The sequence below is a fragment of the Glandiceps talaboti genome, chromosome 14 (assembly GCF_964340395.1).
Source record: "Glandiceps talaboti chromosome 14, keGlaTala1.1, whole genome shotgun sequence".
NCBI lineage: Eukaryota > Metazoa > Hemichordata > Enteropneusta > Spengelidae > Glandiceps > Glandiceps talaboti.
In genome coordinates this window covers 21894907-21918998 of record NC_135562.1, presented here as the reverse complement: position 1 = coordinate 21918998, position 24092 = coordinate 21894907, and the positions used below count along the sequence as shown (strand labels likewise).

Genomic DNA, 24092 nt, shown 5'->3' with positions numbered 1-24092 from the left:
TTACCATGCTCTGCCCAATACGTAGCTCCGTTACATTGAAAAACGGATGTGTTCACTGACTTGACATGTATCTGAAACCAGTGGTTACTGCAATGGACAATGAAAGTCACTGATATATTTAGCTGAGGTATAGACTCACATCAGTTGAGAATACCAATAAGGTGGTGCTCCATAAGTCATTTGCCTTAAGAGCATCGACTACTCTATGAATTGCATCGTCCATAGCAGTGATCATACCTACCAAAGAGAAGTTCACAAATTATCATTAACTAAAGAGTAATTATAAATAGTTCAGTTCTTCGTTAGTTTAAATAGCATATGCTGTGTTTATGTTCTTTAATACTAAAGTGAAAATACTTCAATAAAACAACATTCTAGTATAATGTAGATGCATGTCTTGTATAGCATTACGAATGTCTTCTGACATCCTTAGAAATAATGGAACGATTGCATAGTACGGATAATTTTTGAAATTTGACAGTATGATACATACGTCGTCTGATCGTTTATCGCTTATATCTTAATACCAGGTTTGAGTTCAGCCATTTGCAAAAGGTGGGTTCAGTGTGCTTCAAGAAATACAATACTGTGAGTACCTTTTAAATACGCAGCAAAAACTACCGTGCCGCCAACAATACTATAAACTCGGTTTGTACCCGTTTAGTTTGCATTTATTTATTTATTGACATGTACAAACAATAAAATAAGTCAAACACCCTTCTTTACCCAGCTTAGTTCTTCTATTCTTATCTGTCACATTTTTATACATACGGATGTATTTCTCTGGAACCTATAAGGGGAATAATACACAGACAGAACATATAATTAGCAGATTGAATTTGGTATGAAGGTAAAGCGGTACTGTATTATCACTAACTAAAAGGGTCGTTCAGATTCTGGTGTATTTATTTGTTTATTTTTATTTATTTATTTATCCGGAAAACATTTCGGATACTTTTTTGTCTAGCACATCACCAAGCTTGTATTTTGTGAATGATTGATCTTAGATATGGTAAAAGACGAACCTGCAAAGGTCCATGTACACTTTGGAATGCAAGATACAGGAACATTGGTAAAGTCTTATCATGTTTTTCAATATATTTGGCAGCTTTCCTTCCAAACAGTTTCTGTAATTAACACCAATTGTTGATAACATTAGCATATTGTATACAATAGCCTATCGATAGATTAATCTAACAGTTACACTACAATACGTTTGTTTGTTTGTTTGTTTGTTTGTTTGACTTCCACACTATATTATAATTATTAGTATATTAAAATATTATAGTTGCACCCTCCTTACCGATGAATAGACACCATCATTTGACCAATCTGGTATAAGATCCTCCCTCAGGTCAAGATATCCATTTGGACCTAAAGTGAAACATGTTGATGTAGGGTGAAATGTGATGAAATTCGATCACATTAATGACACTCACTCATTTGACACAGTATTTTACAAAATTTGCTGTTTTTACGGGTTTTTCCTCCGAAAGCTATCCATATTAATTTGCACAATGAGTATTTATAACCATTTTCTCCGAAGCCACGCTATATCAGACTTAAACTGAATCCCTCCCATAAGAGCAAAACTATAGATTTTTGTTCCTACACTATCATATCATATGTCGTGTACCCCTTAATTGAAAAATGTAATTTTTGAAGCGTGCATACTTAAGATTGCCTAATTATCAATACAGTATTAATTATGCAAATGAACGTCTTGAATTACCAGCTACGTCAATAAACTTTATAGGACACATGTACTTAATTATCATCAATGCATGTAGTTAACTATCTGAAATTTAAAGCTTGCATTCTAAAGATACTGCCTGATTATCAATATGATCATCATGCAAATTACACTCCACAATTAAAAAATACGTAAACAATTACATCAAACACATGTGCTTTGTTATGGTTGATGTATATAAAGTTACGTTTGCATTCTTAAGATGTGGCTAAATTATCGAAAATCATTAATTATGCAAATTTCTCTTTAAAACTGAAAGCTACGTCAACAGGCTTTAAAGAACATGTGCGCTTTGTTACGTTCAATTTTTGACGTACCAAAATGGATGAAATTTGCAGCCTGTATTCTAATACACATGACCTAATTATCAAACGACATATTAATACTAAAAAACACTTTGCCAACAGGCTTTATAGTATATAAGTGCTTTGTTATATTTGATATATGTAATAAATGATGCGGGATCTGAAATATGCATTCTTTAGATATAGCTGAAATACTGTAAATCAACCTTTATTTAAATTAGTCAATAAAGCTAGAAAGCTACATCAACAAATGTTATAGGGCTTTGTTATGGTTAATGAATACACCATATCAAATACTGAATTTGAAGTATATTCGTACACTATAGCCTAACTACTAAGTATGTATTCGTACGATATACCCTAACTACTAAGTATGTATTTGTACAATATACCCTAACTACTAAGTATGTATTTGTACAATATAGCCTAACTACTAAGTATGTATTTGTACAATATAGCCTAACTACTAAGTATGTATTTGTACACTATAGCCTAACTACTAAGTATGTATTCATACGATATACCCTAACTACTAAGTATGTATTTGTACAATATACCCTAACTACTAAGTATGTATTTGTACAATATACCCTAACTACTAAGTATGTATTTGTACAATATAGCCTAACTACTAAGTATGTATTTGTACACTATAGCCTAACTACTAAGTATGTATTCATACGATATACCCTAACTACTAAGTATGTATTTGTATGATATACCCTAACTACTAAGTATGTATTTGTACAATATACCCTAACTACAAAGTATGTATTTGTACAATATACCCTAACTACTAAGTATGTATTTGTACAATATACCCTAACTACTAAGTATGTATTCATATGATATACCCTAACTACTAAGTATGTATTTGTACAATATAGCCTAACTACTAAGTATGTATTTGTACAATATAGCCTAACTACTAAGTATGTATTTGTACAATATACCCTAACTACTAAGTATGTATTCATATGATATACCCTAACTACTAAGTATGTATTTATACGATATAGCCTAACTACTATGTATGTATTTGTACAATATACCCTAACTACTAAGTATGTATTCATACAATATAGCCTAACTACTATGTATGTATTTGTACAATATAGCCTAACTACTAAGTATGTATTCGTACAATATAGCCTAACTACTAAGTATGTATTTGTACAATATACCCTAACTACTAAGTATGTATTTGTACAATATAGCCTAACTACTAAGTATGTATTCGTACGATATAGCCTAACTACTAAGTATGTATTCGTACAATATAGCCTAACTACTAAGTATGTATTTGTACAATATACCCTAACTACTAAGTATGTATTTGTACAATATAGCCTTACTACTAAGTATGTATTCATACAATATACCCTAACTACTAAGTATGTATTCGTACAATATAGCCTAACTACTAAGTATGTATTTGTACGATATACCCTAACTACTAAGTATGTATTTGTACAATATAGCCTAACTACTAAGTATGTATTTGTACAATATACCCTAACTACTAAGTATGTATTCGTACAATATACCCTAACTACTAAGTATGTATTTGTACAATATACCCTAACTACTAAGTATGTATTTGTACAATATACCCTAACTACTAAGTATGTATTTGTACAATATACCCTAACTACTAAGTATGTATTCGTACAATATAGCCTAACTACTAAGTATGTATTCATACAATATAGCCTAACTACTAAGTATGTATTTGTACAATATACCCTAACTACTAAGTATGTATTTGTACAATATACCCTAACTACTAAGTGTGTATTTGTACAATATACCCTAACTACTAAGTATGTATTCGTACAATATACCCTAACTACTAAGTATGTATTCGTACAATATACCCTAACTACTAAGTATGTATTTGTACAATATACCCTAACTACTAAGTATGTATTTGTACGATATACCCTAACTACTAAGTATGTATTTGTACAATATACCCTAACTACTAAGTATGTATTCGTACAATATAGCCTAACTACTAAGTATGTATTTGTACAATATACCCTAACTACTAAGTATGTATTCATACAATATACCCTAACTACTAAGTATGTATTCGTACAATATACCCTAACTACTAAGTATGTATTTGTACAATATAGCCTAACTACTAAGTATGTATTTGTACAATATACCCTAACTACTAAGTATGTATTCATATGATATACCCTAACTACTAAGTATGTATTTGTACAATATAGCCTAACTACTAAGTATCTATTCATACAATATACCCTAACTACTAAGTGTGTATTCGTACAATATACCCTAACTACTAAGTATGTATTTGTACAATATAGCCTAACTACTAAGTATGTATTTGTACAATATACCCTAACTACTAAGTATGTATTCATATGATATACCCTAACTACTAAGTATGTATTTGTACAATATAGCCTAACTACTAAGTATCTATTCATACAATATACCCTAACTACTAAGTATGTATTTGTACAATATACCCTAACTACTAAGTATCTATTCATACAATATACCCTAACTACTAAGTATGTATTCGTACAATATACCCTAACTACTAAGTATGTATTTGTACAATATAGCCTAACTACTAAGTATGTATTTGTACAATATAGCCTAACTACTAAGTATGTATTCATACAATATAGCCTAACTACTAAGTATGTATTTGTACAATATACCCTAACTACTAAGTATGTATTTGTACAATATAGCCTAACTACTAAGTATGTATTTGTACAATATAGCCTAACTACTAAGTATGTATTTGTACAATATACCCTAACTACTAAGTATGTATTCATACAATATACCCTAACTACTAAGTATGTATTCGTACAATATACCCTAACTACTAAGTATGTATTCATACAATATACCCTAACTACTAAGTATGTATTTGTACAATATAGCCTAACTACTAAGTATGTATTTGTACAATATAGCCTAACTACTAAGTATGTATTTGTACAATATACCCTAACTACTAAGTATCTATTTGTACAATATACCCTAACTACTAAGTATGTATTCATACAATATAGCCTAACTACTAAGTATCTATTTGTACAATATACCCTAACTACTAAGTATGTATTTGTACAATATAGCCTAAGTACCTACAAAGTATCTATTTGTACAATATACCCTAACTACTAAGTATGTATTTGTACAATATACCCTAACTACTAAGTATGTATTAGTACAATATACCCTAACTACTAAGTATGTATTTGTACAATATACCCTAACTACTAAGTATCTATTTGTACAATATACCCTAACTACTAAGTATGTATTCATATGATATACCCTAACTACTAAGTATCTATTTGTACAATATACCCTAACTACTAAGTATGTATTCATATGATATACCCTAACTACTAAGTATGTATTTGTACAATATAGCCTAACTACTAAGTATCTATTTGTACAATATACCCTAACTACTAAGTATGTATTTGTACAATATACCCTAACTACTAAGTATGTATTTGTACAATATACCCTAACTACTAAGTATCTATTTGTACAATATACCCTAACTACTAAGTATGTATTTGTACAATATACCCTAACTACTAAGTATGTATTTGTACAATATACCCTAACTACTAAGTATGTATTTGTACAATATACCCTAACTACTAAGTATGTATTTGTACAATATACCCTAACTACTAAGTATGTATTTGTACAATATACCCTAACTACTAAGTATGTATTTGTACAATATACCCTAACTACTAAGTATGTATTTGTACAATATACCCTAACTACTAAGTATGTATTTGTACAATATACCCTAACTACTAAGTATGTATTTGTACAATATACCCTAACTACTAAGTATGTATTTGTACAATATACCCTAACTACTAAGTATGTATTCGTACAATATACCCTAACTACTAAGTATGTATTCATACAATATACCCTAACTACTAAGTATGTATTTGTACAATATACCCTAACTACTAAGTATGTATTTATACGATATAGCCTAACTACTAAGTATGTATTTATACGATATAGCCTAACTACTAAGTATGTATTTGTACAATATACCCTAACTACTAAGTATGTATTCATATGATATACCCTAACTACTAAGTATGTATTTATACGATATAGCCTAACTACTAAGTATGTATTTGTACAATATACCCTAACTACTAAGTATGTATTTATACGATATAGCCTAACTACTAAGTATGTATTTGTACAATATACCCTAACTACTAAGTATGTATTTGTACAATATACCCTAACTACTAAGTATGTATTCATATGATATACCCTAACTACTAAGTATGTATTTGTACAATATACCCTAACTACTAAGTATGTATTTGTACAATATACCCTAACTACTAAGTATGTATTTGTACAATATACCCTAACTACTAAGTATGTATTTGTACAATATACCCTAACTACTAAGTATGTATTCGTACAATATACCCTAACTACTAAGTATGTATTTGTACAATATACCCTAACTACTAAGTATGTATTCATATGATATACCCTAACTACTAAGTATGTATTTGTACAATATACCCTAACTACTAAGTATGTATTCATATGATATACCCTAACTACTAAGTATGTATTTGTACAATATACCCTAACTACTAAGTATGTATTCATATGATATACCCTAACTACTAAGTATGTATTTGTACAATATACCCTAACTACTAAGTATGTATTCGTACGATATACCCTAACTACTAAGTATGTATTTATACGATATAGCCTAACTACTAAGTATGTATTCATACAATATACCCTAACTACTAAGTATGTATTTGTACAATATACCCTAACTACTAAGTATGTATTTGTACAATATAGCCTAACTACTAAGTATGTATTTGTACAATATACCCTAACTACTAAGTATGTATTTGTACAATATACCCTAACTACTAAGTATGTATTTGTACAATATAGCCTAACTACTAAGTATGTATTTGTACAATATACCCTAACTACTAAGTATGTATTTGTACAATATACCCTAACTACTAAGTATGTATTTGTACAATATAGCCTAACTACTAAGTATGTATTTGTACAATATACCCTAACTACTAAGTATGTATTTGTACAATATAGCCTAACTACTAAGTATGTATTTGTACAATATACCCTAACTACTAAGTATGTATTTGTACAATATAGCCTAACTACTAAGTATGTATTTGTACAATATACCCTAACTACTAAGTATGTATTTGTACAATATACCCTAACTACTAAGTATGTATTTGTACAATATAGCCTAACTACTAAGTATGTATTTGTACAATATACCCTAACTACTAAGTATGTATTTGTACAATATACCCTAACTACTAAGTATGTATTCGTACAATATACCCTAACTACTAAGTATGTATTTGTACAATATAGCCTAACTACTAAGTATGTATTTGTACAATATAGCCTAACTACTAAGTATGTATTTGTACAATACAGCCTAACTACTAAGTATCTATTTGTATGATATAGCCTAACTACTAAGTATGTATTTGTATGATATAGCCTAACTACTAAAACAATCAATTGTGCTAATGGCTAATTGACATTCATTTTCTGATGGAATGAAATCCGTGTGTATGCAACTGCCAAATTAGCATCTTTTAATTTCAAAAATCATTATCTCAAATACGACTCAAATGCCCTTATATCTGGTACACACATATTTAGGAATCCCTTGGATATATGTTCCCTTATTGGAATAAAGAAAGTCTTCATAACTTGATCATTCATTCTCGAACATTTTAGAAAATCCTACCAACCCTTTGTATGAGTGAAGTAGTCTTCAGCAGCATTATAAAATCCATAGAAATGATCAAAACCTCGTCCGTTTGGTGTGTACTCGTATTTACAGAATCCTAGGTGCCACCTATATTGGAAAAGTTGGAAAGGTATTCAAGTATCAGTCTCTGTCTGTCTGTCTGTCTGTCTGTCTGTCTGTCTGTCTGTCTGTCTGTCTGTCTGTCTGTCTGTCTGTATGTATGTGTGTATGTGTGTATGTGTGTATGTATGTATGTATGTATGTATGTATGTGTGTGTATGTATGTATGTATGTATGTATGTATGTATGTATGTATGTATGTATGTATGTATGTATGTATGTATGTATGTATGTATGTAGAATTAAAAAAGTAGTCACGGAGATTGAGTTACTAACTTTCCAACCATGTACGTCATGTATCCCTGTTGTTTTAATGATTCAGCTATAGTTGGCGTGTCTAGCGGGAGGCCAGCGGGCTGGTTTTTCAGTAACACTCCGTGCTGCTTAAGAGAAGAAACACATTGCAACATATAACATCAGAGTCGTGATATATATATATATATATATATATATATATATATATATATATATATATATATATATATATATATATATATATATATATATATATATATATATATACATTACTCCAAGCGATGTGCGATGGTTAGTGATCACCCATAGGATTTGATAAAGTGAAATAGCATTTGGTGAAGGGTGTTTGTTTAATAGCAATGCCATTAACGATTGTTTGTAGATATTATTATCCAACAGTATGGTAACACACATTTCTAAATAAAATATTGCATACTTAATGCCAGGTTGCATAATGATTAACTTGTTTATTAATAATATATTGCATACTTAATGCCAGGTTGCATAATGATTAACTTATTTATTAATAAAATATTACATACTTAATGATAGGTTGCATACTGATTCACTTATTTATTAATAATATATTGCATACTTAATGCCAGGTTGCATAATGATTAACTTGTTTATTAATAATATATTGCATACTTAATGCTAGGTTGCATAATGATTAACTTGTTTATTAATAAAATATTGCATACTTAATGATAGGTTGCATAATGATTAACTTATTTATTAATAGAATATTGCATACTTAATGCTAGGTTGCATGATGATTAACTTGTTTATTAATAAAATATTGCATACTTAATGTCAGGTTGCATAATGATTAACTTGTTTATTAATAAAATATTGCATACTTAATGCCAGGTTGCATAATGATTAACTTGTTTATTAATAAAATATTGCATACTTAATGATAGGTTGCATAATGATTAACTTGTTTATTAATAAAATATTGCATACTTAATGATAGGTTGCATAATGATTAACTTGTTTATTAATAAAATATTGCATACTTAATGATAGGTTGCATAATGATTAACTTGTTTATTAATAAAATATTGCATACTTAATGATAGGTTGCATAATGATTCACTTATTTATTAATAAAATATTGCATACTTAATGATAGGTTGCATAATGATTAACTTGTTTATTAATAAAATATTGCATACTTAATGCCAGGTTTCATAATGATTAACTTATTTATTATAAAATATTGCATACTTAATGATAGGTTGCATAATGATTCACTTATTTATTAATAAAATATTGCATACTTAATGATAGGTTGCATAATGATTAACCTATTTATTAATAAAATATTGCATACTTAATGATAGGTTGCATAATGATTAACTTGTTTATTAATAAAATATTGCATACTTAATGCCAGGTTTCATAATGATTAACTTATTTATTAATAAAATATTGCATACTTAATGATAGGTTGCATAATGATTCACTTATTTATTAATAAAATATTGCATACTTAATGATAGGTTGCATAATGATTCACTTATTTATTAATAAAATATTGCATACTTAATGATATGTTGCATAATATATTGCATACTTAATGCTAGGTTGCATAATGATTAACTTGTTTATTAATAATATATTGCATACTTAATGATAGGTTGCATAATGATTAACTTGTTTATTAATAATATATTGCATACTTAATGCTAGGTTGCATAATGATTAACTTATTTATTAATAAAATATTGCATACTTAATGCTAGGTTGCATAATGATTAACTTGTTTATTAATAAAATATTGCATACTTAATGCTAGGTTGCATAATGATTCACTTATTTATTAATAAAATATTGCATACTTAATGCTAGGTTGCATAATGATTCACTTATTTATTAATAATATATTGCATACTTAATGCTAGGTTGCATAATGATTAACTTGTTTATTAATAAAATATTGCATACTTAATGCTAGGTTGCATAATGATTCACTTATTTATTAATAAAATATTGCATACTTAATGATAGGTTGCATAATGATTAACTTGTTTATTAATAGAATATTGCATACTTAATGATAGGTTGCATAATGATTCACTTATTTATTAATAATATATTGCATACTTAATGATAGGTTGCATAATGATTAACTTGTTTATTAATAGAATATTGCATACTTAATGATAGGTTGCATAATGATTCACTTATTTATTAATAATATATTGCATACTTAATGATAGGTTGCATAATGATTAACTTGTTTATTAATAGAATATTGCATACTTAATGCCAGGTTGCATAATGATTCACTTATTTATTAATAAAATATTGCATACTTAATGATAGGTTGCATAATGATTAACTTGTTTATTAATAAAATATTGCATACTTAATGTCAGGTTGCATAATGATTCACTTATTTATTAATAAAATATTGCATACTTAATGATAGGTTGCATAATGATTAACTTGTTTATTAATAAAATATTGCATACTTAATGATAGGTTGCATAATGATTCACTTATTTATTAATAAAATATTGCATACTTAATGCCAGGTTGCATAATGATTCACTTATTTATTAATAAAATATTGCATACTTAATGATAGGTTGCATAATGATTCACTTATTTATTAATAAAATATTGCATACTTAATGATAGGTTGCATAATGATTAACTTGTTTATTAATAGAATATTGCATACTTAATGCCAGGTTGCATAATGATTCACTTATTTATTAATAAAATATTGCATACTTAATGATAGGTTGCATAATGATTCAGTTATTTATTAATAAAATATTGCATACTTAATGCTAGGTTGCATAATGATTAACCTATTTATTAATAAAATTGTTTAACTATTTAAAGCCGGAGAATTTATTTTAATGACAAAACAATATTGGTTTGTGTTTGTATTGGTTACCATTATAACTTGATTATCATAAGTACCATTATAACTTAATAACTTTCTTGATACAGCCTTGTCTATTGAGAGACGACTTTACGTGAACTGCCTGAGTTCATCATATTACAAAACATATATACATGTACTTATCTAAATATTGCATCCTAATACTAATAATGCTACCTACTATAGAACGCATGCAAACAATTTTAACTGAAAATGTTATCACAAATTACGTCATCCATAAAGTGTATTGCCAAGCATTAGCTCATATACTATAATAATTATTTAATGAATTAGTGAAAACATGAAATGTTGGCAAATAATAGGATGATTAGCAAGCACGAATTTGACTCAAAAACTAACAACATGTTGGCATAACCGTATTATGTGTCACAGATCTCATTGCATGTAAGACTTTCTATGAATCTTGGCAATTTATGACATAGACTAGACTGGCAGCTAGATAGACAGATACACAGTAATCCATCCTATCCCAACCAACTCACCACCCACCCCCCCCCCCCCAACACACACAAACACACAAACCAAACACATAAACATAAACATAACCAAACACATAAACATAAACATAAACATAAACATAAACATAAACATAAACATAAACATAAACATAAACACATCAAGCTAAACAACACTTTTTATTAGCGAACGAACTTTGAGAGTTCAAATTTGCTAGAAGAATTCATCTTAAAGTTATTCCAAACCATAAAGATGATCAATTCTAAAATAAAATGAAATAAGTGATGTTTTTCTAAAAACAACTCTCTCTCTCTCACCTGAAAACCTATTCGGAACGGAAAATATCCCGTCATCAGCGCTGCACGTGTTCTGTAAATATAATAAGAAGTGGTGTTACTATCTTCTTGGCGTCACTTTACCAGATCCAACTTTTACTTGGGGAAGGTTATGTTATAATATTACTTTACAATGGTGACAGTGGAGAAGCATGGTAGTTGTAGAAGCAAAGGTGGGGATCATGTCAAAATCACAAAACAATGCAAAGTTAGATAAAACAATGTAAAATGTGACTAATTGCAGGTTTATTGGATTTTCGTTACCAATTTTTGCAGGTGTGGCTGACGAAGTTCATTGTGTTCTTTATATTGTCGTAAATCCGAACAAGAAGGGATAGAGGCACGATCAAGCTGTAAATTAATCCATTTCACTCAATATTAGCATTTTTTGAGGTAACCAGTGAATTTTGTAAATCGATTGTCACAAAATTAGCTTTTCTGAGGTAACCAGTGAATTTTGTAAATCGTTTGTCACAATATTAGCTTTTCTGAGGTAACCAGTGAATTTTGTAAATCGTTTGTCACAATATTAACATTTTCTGAGGCAACCAGTGAATTTTGTAAATCGTTTGTCACAAAATTAGCTTTTCTAAGGTAACCAGTGAATTTTGTAAATCGTTTGCCACAATATTAGCTTTTCTGAGGTAACCAGTGAATTTTGTAAATCGTTTGTCACAAAATTAGCTTTTCTGATGTAACCAGTGAATTTTGTAAATCGTTTGTCACAATATTAGCTTTTCTGAGGCAACCAGTGATTTTTGTAAATCGTTTGTCACAATATCAGCTTTTCTGAGGTAACCAGTGAATTTTGTAAATCGTTTGTCACAAAATTAGCTTTTCTGAGGTAACCAGTGAATTTTGTAAATCGTTTGTCACAATATTAGCTTTTCTAAGGTAACCAGTGAATTTTGTAAATCGTTTGTCACAATATTAGCTTTTCTAAGGTAACCAGTGAATTTTGTAAATCGTTTGCCACAATATTAGCTTTTCTGAGGTAACCAGTGAATTTTGTGAATCGTTTGTCACAATATTAGCTTTTTTTGAGGTAACCAGTGAATTTTGTAAATCGTTTGTCACAAAATTAGCTTTTCTGAGGTAACCAGTGAATTTTGTAAATCGTTTGTCACAATATTAGCTTTTCTGAGGCAACCAGTGAATTTTGTAAATCGTTTGTCACAATATTAACATTTTCTGAGGCAACCAGTGAATTTTGTAAATCGATTGTCACAAAATTAGCTTTTCTGAGGTAACCAGTGAATTTTGTAAATCGTTTGTCACAATATTAGCTTTTCTGAGGTAACCAGTGAATTTTGTAAATCGTTTGTCACAAAATTAGCTTTTCTGAGGTAACCAGTGAATTTTGTAAATCGTTTGTCACAAAATTAGCATTTTCTGAGGTAACCAGTGAATTTTGTAAATCGTTTGTCACAATATTAGCTTTTCTGAGGTAACCAGTGAATTTTATAAATCGTTTGTCACAAAATTAGCATTTTCTGAGGTAACCAGTGAATTTTGTAAATCGTTTGTCACAATATTAGCTTTTCTGAGGTAACCAGTGAATTTTGTAAATCGTTTGTCACAATATTAACATTTTCTGAGGCAACCAGTGAATTTTGTAAATCGATTGTCACAATATTAGCTTTTCTGAGGTAACCAGTGAATTTTGTAAATCGTTTGTCACAATATTAACATTTTCTGAGGTAACCAGTGAATTTTGTAAATCGTTTGTCACAAAATTAGCTTTTCTAAGGTAACCAGTGAATTTTGTAAATCGTTTGCCACAATATTAGCTTTTCTGAGGTAACCAGTGAATTTTGTAAATCGTTTGTCACAATATTAACATTTTCTGAGGCAACCAGTGAATTTTGTAAATCGATTGTCACAATATTAGCTTTTCTGAGGTAACCAGTGAATTTTGTAAATCGTTTGTCACAATATTAACATTTTCTGAGGTAACCAGTGAATTTTGTAAATCGTTTGTCACAAAATTAGCTTTTCTAAGGTAACCAGTGAATTTTGTAAATCGTTTGCCACAATATTAGCTTTTCTGAGGTAACCAGTGAATTTTGTGAATCGTTTGTCACAATATTAGCTTTTTTGAGGTAACCAGTGAATTTTGTAAATCGTTTGTCACAAAATTAGCTTTTCTGAGGTAACCAGTGAATTTTGTAAATCGTTTGTCACAATATTAGCTTTTCTGAGGCAACCAGTGAATTTTGTAAATCGTTTGTCACAATATTAGCTTTTCTGAGGTAACCAGTGAATTTTATCAATCGTTTGTCACAATATTAGCTTTTCTGAGGCAACCAGTGAATTTTGTAAATCGTTTGTCACAATATTAGCTTTTCTGAGGTAACCAGTGAATTTTGTAAATCGTTTGTCAAAAAATTAGCTTTTCTGAGGTAACCAGTGAATTATGTAAATCATTTGTCACAATATTTGCATTTTCTGAGGTAACCAGTGAATTTTATAAATCGTTTGTCACAATATTAGCTTTTCTAAGGTAACAAGTGAATTTTGGAAGTCGTTTATCACACCATTCTGATTTACAAATGTACCGAATCCGAAGTGCACCTCAATAAACTATGATTTGAAAACCGAATTTAAATAGAATGCAATAGAATAGAAATGAATATCTTGACTTAGCCAAGAGTTATGTCGTTAATATTGTTCTATAATTTAGTAAACTTACGGAGTGCACAGTGGGGTAACATAGGATTGGTTGAAAATCACGCCCTCTTTGGCCAGTGTATCTAACATGGGTGTTTTAACTAATGGATTGCTGTAACCGATGTCACTCCATCCTGAAACAAAACTTCGTGCAATAAGACAAGCAAATAAATAACTCAACTATCCAACTACATTTATACTATCCATGGTTTATAAAACTCTACTATCCAACTACATTTATACTATCCATGGTTTACACAACTCTACTATCCAACTAAATTTATACTATCCATGGTTTAAACAACTATAGTCCTCCTGTCCAGAAGACATTTGAGAGTATAATTATACGTAGTCCAGATTGCATTTGATATAATAATTACATATAATCCTCCCATCCACAATGTGTTTGATACATTCATTACAACCAATATGGACATTTGTGCCCCTTCGTAACGTGCTTTTGAATAAGCATGACCTTCACAAGCAGTTTATCTTTTCAATTGTTTGAAATAACGGCAATATTGATGAATTGTTATAATGTAATAATAATTCTGTAAGTAATACATTTTAAAACATTTCATAAAATACAAGTGAAACAGATGTTTCACGATAGTGTGAGTCTATGATTATAGTGGTATTCCTAATCTATGAGTCTATGATTTCAATGACAGTCTAAGTCTATGATTACAGTGATAGACTAAGTCAACAATTACAGTGATAGTCTGAGTCTACGATTACAGTGATAGTCTGAGTCTATGATTACAGTGATAGTCTGAGTCTACGATTAGAGTGATAGTCTAAGTCTATGATTACAGTGATAATCTCAGTCTACAATTACAGTGATAGTCTGAGTCTATGATTACAGTGATAGTCTGAGTCTACAATCACAGTGATAGTCTGAGTCTAGGATTACAGTGATAGTCTGAGTCTACAATTACAGTGATAGTCTGAGTCTATGATTACAGTGATAGTCTGAGTCTATGATTACAGTGATAGTCTAAGTCTACGATTACAGTGACAGTCTGAGTCTACAATTAAAGTGATAGTCTGAGTCTAAGATTACAGTGGTAGTCTGAGTCTATGATTACAGTGATAGTCTGAGTCTACAATTACAGTGATAGTCTGAGTCTACAATCACAGTGATAATCTCAGTCTACAATTACAGTGATAGTCTGAGTCTATGATTACAGTGATAGTCTGAGTCTACAATTACAGTGATAGTCTGAGTCTAGGATTACAGTGATAGTCTGAGTCTATGATTACAGTGATAGTCTGAGTCTATGATTACAGTGATAGTCTAAGTCTACGATTACAGTGACAGTCTGGGTCTACAATTACAGTGATAGTCTGAGTCTATGATTACAGTGATAGTCTGAGTCTATGATTACAGTGATAGTCTGAGTCTACAATTACAGTGATAATCTGAGTCTACAATTACAGTGATAGTCTGAGTCTACAATTACAGTGATAGTCTGAGTCTACAATTACAGTGATAGTCTAAGTCTACGATTACAGTGATAGTCTCAGTCTACAATTACAATGATAGTCTAAGTCTACAATTACAGTGATAGTCTAAGTCTATGATTACAGTGATAGTCTGAGTCTATGATTACAGTGATAGTCTGAGTCTATGATTACAGTGATAGTCTGAGTCTACGATTACAGTGATAGTCTAAGTCTATGATTACAGTGATAATCTGAGTCTACAATTACAGTGATAGTCTGAGTCTACAATTACAGTGATAGTCTGAGTCTATGATTACAGTGATAGTCTGAGTCTACAATTACAGTGATAGTCTGAGTATATGATTACAGTGATAGTCTGAGTCTACAATTACAGTGATAGTCTGAGTCTACAATTACAGTGATAGTCTAAGTCTATGATTACAGTGATAATCTCAGTCTACAATTACAGTGATAGTCTGAGTCTATGATTACAGTGATAGTCTGAGTCTACAATCACAGTGATAGTCTGAGTCTAGGATTACAGTGATAGTCTGAGTCTACAATTACAGTGATAGTCTGAGTCTATGATTACAGTGATAGTCTGAGTCTATGATTACAGTGATAGTCTAAGTCTACGATTACAGTGACAGTCTGAGTCTACAATTAAAGTGATAGTCTGAGTCTAAGATTACAGTGGTAGTCTGAGTCTATGATTACAGTGATAGTCTGAGTCTACAATTACAGTGATAGTCTGAGTCTACAATCACAGTGATAATCTCAGTCTACAATTACAGTGATAGTCTGAGTCTATGATTACAGTGATAGTCTGAGTCTACAATTACAGTGATAGTCTGAGTCTAGGATTACAGTGATAGTCTGAGTCTACAATTACAATGATAGTCTGAGTCTATGATTACAGTGATAGTCTGAGTCTATGATTACAGTGATAGTCTAAGTCTACGATTAGTGACAGTCTGGGTCTACAATTACAGTGATAGTCTGAGTCTACGATTACAGTGATAGTCTGAGTCTATGATTACAGTGATAGTCTGAGTCTATGATTACAGTGATAGTCTGAGTCTACAATTACAGTGATAATCTGAGTCTACAATTACAGTGATAGTCTGAGTCTACAATTACAGTGATAGTCTGAGTCTACAATTACAGTGATAGTCTAAGTCTACGATTACAGTGATAGTCTCAGTCTACAATTACAGTGATAGTCTAAGTCTATGATTACAGTGATAGTCTGAGTCTATGATTACAGTGATAGTCTGAGTCTATGATTACAGTGATAGTCTGAGTCTACGATTACAGTGATAGTCTAAGTCTATGATTACAGTGATAATCTGAGTCTACAATTACAGTGATAGTCTGAGTCTACAATTACAGTGATAGTCTGAGTCTATGATTACAGTGATAGTCTGAGTCTACAATTACAGTGATAGTCTGAGTCTATGATTACAGTGATAGTCTGAGTCTACAATTACAGTGATAGTCTGAGTCTACAATTACAGTGATAGTCTAAGTCTATGATTACAGTGATAATCTCAGTCTACAATTACAGTGATAGTCTGAGTCTATGATTACAGTGATAGTCTGAGTCTACAATCACAGTGATAGTCTGAGTCTAGGATTACAGTGATAGTCTGAGTCTACAATTACAGTGATAGTCTGAGTCTATGATTACAGTGATAGTCTGAGTCTATGATTACAGTGATAGTCTAAGTCTACGATTACAGTGACAGTCTGAGTCTACAATTAAAGTGATAGTCTGAGTCTAAGATTACAGTGGTAGTCTGAGTCTATGATTACAGTGATAGTCTGAGTCTACAATTACAGTGATAGTCTGAGTCTACAATCACAGTGATAATCTCAGTCTACAATTACAGTGATAGTCTGAGTCTATGATTACAGTGATAGTCTGAGTCTACAATTACAGTGATAGTCTGAGTCTAGGATTACAGTGATAGTCTGAGTCTACAATTACAATGATAGTCTGAGTCTATGATTACAGTGATAGTCTGAGTCTATGATTACAGTGATAGTCTAAGTCTACGATTAGTGACAGTCTGGGTCTACAATTACAGTGATAGTCTGAGTCTACGATTACAGTGATAGTCTGAGTCTATGATTACAGTGATAGTCTGAGTCTATGATTACAGTGATAGTCTGAGTCTACAATTACAGTGATAATCTGAGTCTACAATTACAGTGATAGTCTGAGTCTACAATTACAGTGATAGTCTGAGTCTACAATTACAGTGATAGTCTAAGTCTACGATTACAGTGATAGTCTCAGTCTACAATTACAATGATAGTCTAAGTCTACAATTACAGTGATAGTCTAAGTCTATGATTACAGTGATAGTCTGAGTCTATGATTACAGTGATAGTCTGAGTCTATGATTACAGTGATAGTCTGAGTCTACGATTACAGTGATAGTCTAAGTCTATGATTACAGTGATAATCTGAGTCTACAATTACAGTGATAGTCTGAGTCTACAATTACAGTGATAGTCTGAGTCTATGATTACAGTGATAGTCTGAGTCTACAATTACAGTGATAGTCTGAGTCTATGATTACAGTGATAGTCTGAGTCTACAATTACAGTGATAGTCTGAGTCTACAATTACAGTGAAAGTCTGAGTCTACAATTACAGTGATAGTCTGAGTCTACAATTACAGTGATAGTCTAAGTCTACGATTACAGTGATAGTCTCAGTCTACAATTACAATGATAGTCTAAGTCTACAATTACAGTGATAGTCTAAGTCTATGATTACAGTGATAGTCTGAGTCTATGATTACAGTGATAATCTGAGTCTTTGATTACAGTGATAGTCTGAGTCTACAATTACAGTGATAGTCTGAGTCTATGATTACAGTGATAGTCTGAGTCTACAATTACAGTGATAGTCTAAGTCTACGATTACAGTGACAGTCTGAGTCTATGATTACAGTGATAGTCTGAGTATGAGTACAGTGATAGTCTAAGTCTACAATTACAGTGATAGTCTAAGTCTGTGATTACAGTGATAGTCTGAGTCTATGATTACAGTGATAGTCTAAGTCTATGATTACAGTGATATTCTGAGTCTATGATTACAGTGATAGTCTGAGTCTATGATTACAGTGATAGTCCGAGTCTATGATTACAGTGATAGTCTGAGTCTACGATTACAGTGATAGTCTGAGTCTATGATTACAGTGATAGTCTGAGTCTACAATTACAGTGATAGTCTGAGTCTACAGTTACAGTGATAGTCTGAGTCTACAATTACAGTGATAGTCTGAGTCTATGATTACAGTGATAGTCTAAGTCTACAATTACAGTGATAGTCTGAGTCTACAATTACAGCGATAGTCTGAGTCTATGATTACAGTGATACTCTGAGTCTACAATTACAGTGATAGTCTGAGTCTATGATAACAGTGATAGTCTGAGTCTACAATTACAGTGATAGTCTGAGTCTATGATTACAGTGATAGTCTGAGTCTACAATTACAGCGATAGTCTGAGTCTACAATTACAGAGATAGTCTGAGTCTATGATTACAGTGATAGTCTGAGTCTATGATTACAGTGATAGTCTGAGTCTATGATTACAGTGATAGTCTGAGTCTACAATTACAGTGATAGTCTGAGTCTATGATTACAGTGATAGTCTGAGTCTACAATTACAGTGATAGTCTAAGTCTATGATTACAGTGATAGTCTGAGTCTACAATTACAGTGATAGTCTGAGTCTACAATTACAGTGATAGTCTAAGTCTATGATTACAGTGATATTCTGAGTCTACAATTACAGTGATAGTCTGAGTCTATGATTACAGTGATAGTCTGAGTCTACAATTACGGTGATAGTCTAAGTCTTTGATTACAGTGATAGTCTAAGTCAATGATTACAGTGATAGTCTAAGTCTACAATTAGAGTGATAGTCTGAGTCTTTGATTACAGTGATAGTCTGAGTCTACAATTACAGTGATAGTCTAAGTCTTTGATTACAGTGATAGTCTGAGTCTATGATTACAGTGATAGTCTGAGTCTACGATTACAGTGATAGTCTGAGTCTACAATTACAGTGATAGTCTGAGTCTACGATTACAGTGATAGTCTGAGTCTAAGATTACAGTGATAGTCTGAGTCTACAATTACAGTGATAGTCTGAGTCTACAATTACAGTGATAGTCTGAGTCTACAATTACAGTGATAGTCTGAGTCTACGATTACAGTGATAGTCTGAGTCTATGATTACAGTGATAGTCTGAGTCTACAATTACGGTGATAGTCTAAGTCTTTGATTACAGTGATAGTCTAAGTCAATGATTACAGTGATAGTCTAAGTCTACAATTACAGTGATAGTCTGAGTCTTTGGTTACAGTGATAGTCTGAGTCTACAATTACAGTGATAGTCTAAGTCTTTGATTACAGTGATAGTCTGAGTCTATGATTACAGTGATAGTCTGAGTCTACGATTACAGTGATAGTCTGAGTCTACAATTACAGTGATAGTCTGAGTCTACGATTACAGTGATAGTCTGAGTCTACGATTACAGTGATAGTCTGAGTCTACAATTACAGTGATAGTCTGAGTCTACAATTACAGTGATAGTCTGAGTCTACGATTACAGTGATAGTCTGAGTCTACGATTACAGTGATAGTCTGAGTCTACAATTACAGTGATAGTCTGAGTCTATGATTAAGTGATAGTCTGAGTCTACGATTACAGTGATAGTCTAAGTCTACAATTACAGTGATAGTCTAAGTCTACGATTACAGTGATAGTCTGAGTCTATGATTACAGTGATAGTCTGAGTCTACAATTACAGTGATAGTCTGAGTCTATGATTACAGTGATAGTCTGAGTCTATGATTACAGTGATAGTCTGAGTCTATGATTACAGTGATAGTCTGAGTCTACAATTACAGTGATAGTCTGAGTCTATGATTACAGTGATAGTCCGAGTCTATGATTACAGTGATAGTCTGAGTCTACGATTACAGTGATAGTCTGAGTCTATGATTACAGTGATAGTCTGAGTCTACAATTACAGTGATAGTCTGAGTCTACAGTTACAGTGATAGTCTGAGTCTACAATTACAGTGATAGTCTGAGTCTATGATTACAGTGATAGTCTAAGTCTACAATTACAGTGATAGTCTGAGTCTACAATTACAGTGATAGTCTGAGTCTACAATTACAGTGATAGTCTGAGTCTATGATTACAGTGATACTCTGAGTCTACAATTACAGTGATAGTCTGAGTCTACAATTACAGTGATAGTCTAAGTCTACAATTACAGTGATAGTCTGAGTCTACAATTACAGTGATAGTCTGAGTCTATGATTACAGTGATAGTCTGAGTCTACAATTACAGTGATAGACTGAGTCTACAATTACAGTGATAGTCTGAGTCTATGATTACAGTGATAGTCTGAGTCTACAATTACAGTGATAGTCTGAGTCTATGATAACAGTGATAGTCTGAGTCTACAATTACAGTGATAGTCTGAGTCTATGATTACAGTGATAGTCTGAGTCTACAATTACAGCGATAGTCTGAGTCTACAATTACAGAGATAGTCTGAGTCTATGATTACAGTGATAGTCTGAGTCTATGATTACAGTGATAGTCTGAGTCTATGATTACAGTGATAGTCTGAGTCTATGATTACAGTGATAGTCTGAGTCTATGATTACAGTGATAGTCTGAGTCTACAATTACAGTGATAGTCAGAGTCTATGATTACAGTGATAGTCTGAGTCTATGATTACAGTGATAGTCAGAGTCTATGATTACAGTGATAGTCTGAGTCTATGATTACTGTGATAGTCTGAGTCTACAATTACAGTGATAGTCAGAGTATACGATTACAGTGATAGTCTGAGTCTACAGTTACAGTGATAGTCTGAGTCTACGATTACAGTAATAGTCTGAGTCTACAATTACAGTGATAGTCTCAGTCTACAATTACAGTGATAGTCTGAGTCTACGATTACAGTGATAGACTGAGTCTACAATTACAGTGATAGTCTGAGTCTATGATTACAGTGATAGTCTGAGTCTACAATTACAGTGATAGTCTAAGTCTATGATTATAGTGATAGTCTGAGTCTACAATTACAGTGATAGTCTAAGTCTATGATTACAGTGATAGTCTGAGTCTACAATTACAGTGATAGTCTGAGTCTATGATTACAGTGATAGTCTGAGTCTACAATTACGGTGATAGTCTAAGTCTTTGATTACAGTGATAGTCTAAGTCAATGATTACAGTGATAGTCTAAGTCTACAATTAGAGTGATAGTCTGAGTCTTTGATTACAGTGATAGTCTGAGTCTACAATTACAGTGATAGTCTAAGTCTTTGATTACAGTGATAGTCTGAGTCTATGATTACAGTGATAGTCTGAGTCTACAATTACAGTGATAGTCTGAGTCTACGATTACAGTGATAGTCTGAGTCTACAATTACAGTGATAGTCTGAGTCTACAATTACAGTGATAGTCTGAGTCTACAATTACAGTGATAGTCTGAGTCTACGATTACAGTGATAGTCTAAGTCTACAATTACAGTGATAGTCTAAGTCTACAATTACAGTGATAGTCTAAGTCTACAATTACAGTGATAGTATGAGTCTACAATTACAGTGATAGTCTGAGTCTATGATAACAGTGATAGTCTGAGTCTACAATTACAGTGATAGTCTGAGTCTATGATTACAGTGATAGTCTGAGTCTACAATTACAGCGATAGTCTGAGTCTACAATTACAGAGATAGTCTGAGTCTATGATTACAGTGATAGTCTGAGTCTATGATTACAGTGATAGTCTGAGTCTATGATTACAGTGATAGTCTGAGTCTATGATTACAGTGATAGTCTGAGTCTATGATTACAGTGATAGTCTGAGTCTACAATTACAGTGATAGTCAGAGTCTATGATTACAGTGATAGTCTGAGTCTATGATTACAGTGATAGTCAGAGTCTATGATTACAGTGATAGTCTGAGTCTATGATTACTGTGATAGTCTGAGTCTACAATTACAGTGATAGTCAGAGTATACGATTACAGTGATAGTCTGAGTCTACAGTTACAGTGATAGTCTGAGTCTACGATTACAGTGATAGTCTGAGTCTACAATTACAGTGATAGTCTAAGTCAATGATTACAGTGATAGTCTAAGTCTTTGATTACAGTGATAGTCTAAGTCAATGATTACAGTGATAGTCTGAGTCTACAATTACAGTGATAATCTAAGTCTTTGATTACAGTGATAGTCTGAGTCTATGATTACAGTGATAGTCTGAGTCTACGATTACAGTGATAGTCTGAGTCTACAATTACAGTGATAGTCTGTGTCTACGATTACAGTGATAGTCTGAGTGTACGATTACAGTGATAGTCTGAGTCTACAATTACAGTGATAGTCTGAGTCTACAATTACAGTGATAGTCTGAGTCTACAATTACAGTGATAGTCTGAGTCTATGATTACAGTGATAGTCTGAGTCTACGATTACAGTGATAGTCTGAGTCTACAATTACAGTGATAGTCTGAGTCTATGATTACAGTGATAGTCTGAGTCTATGATTACAGTGATAGTCTGAGTCTACAATTACAGTGATAGTCTGAGTCTATGATTACAGTGATAGTCTGAGTCTATGATTACAGTGATAGTCTGAGTCTACGATTACAGTGATAGTCTGAGTCTATGATTACAGTGATAGTCTGAGTCTACGATTACAGTGATAGTCTGAGTCTATGATTACAGTGATAGTCTGAGTCTACAATTACAGTGATAGTCTGAGTCTATGATTACAGTGATAGTCTAAGTCTACAATTACAGTGATAGTCTGAGTCTACAATTACAGTGATAGTCTGAGTCTACAATTACAGTGATAGTCTGAGTCTATGATTACAGTGATAGTCTGAGTCTACAATTACAGTGATAGTCTGAGTCTACAATTACAGTGATAGTCT

At 31.6% G+C, this 24092-nt stretch overlaps 1 protein-coding gene across 1 annotated transcript in view; it reads right to left on the bottom strand.

Annotated features, from left to right (window-relative positions):
- Window positions 1–24092, bottom strand: part of LOC144445486 (arylsulfatase B-like) — a 49053-nt gene that overhangs the window by 6032 nt on the left and 18929 nt on the right. Inside the window, exons 2-9 of the mRNA XM_078135050.1 lie at window positions 14673–14784; window positions 11963–12014; window positions 8288–8391; window positions 7893–7999; window positions 1304–1374; window positions 1026–1127; window positions 727–790; window positions 140–237 (exon numbers count right to left, since the gene is read on the bottom strand). Coding sequence (XP_077991176.1) covers window positions 140–237; window positions 727–790; window positions 1026–1127; window positions 1304–1374; window positions 7893–7999; window positions 8288–8391; window positions 11963–12014; window positions 14673–14784 — 710 coding nt within the window. The remainder of the gene's footprint in view (window positions 1–139; window positions 238–726; window positions 791–1025; window positions 1128–1303; window positions 1375–7892; window positions 8000–8287; window positions 8392–11962; window positions 12015–14672; window positions 14785–24092) is intronic.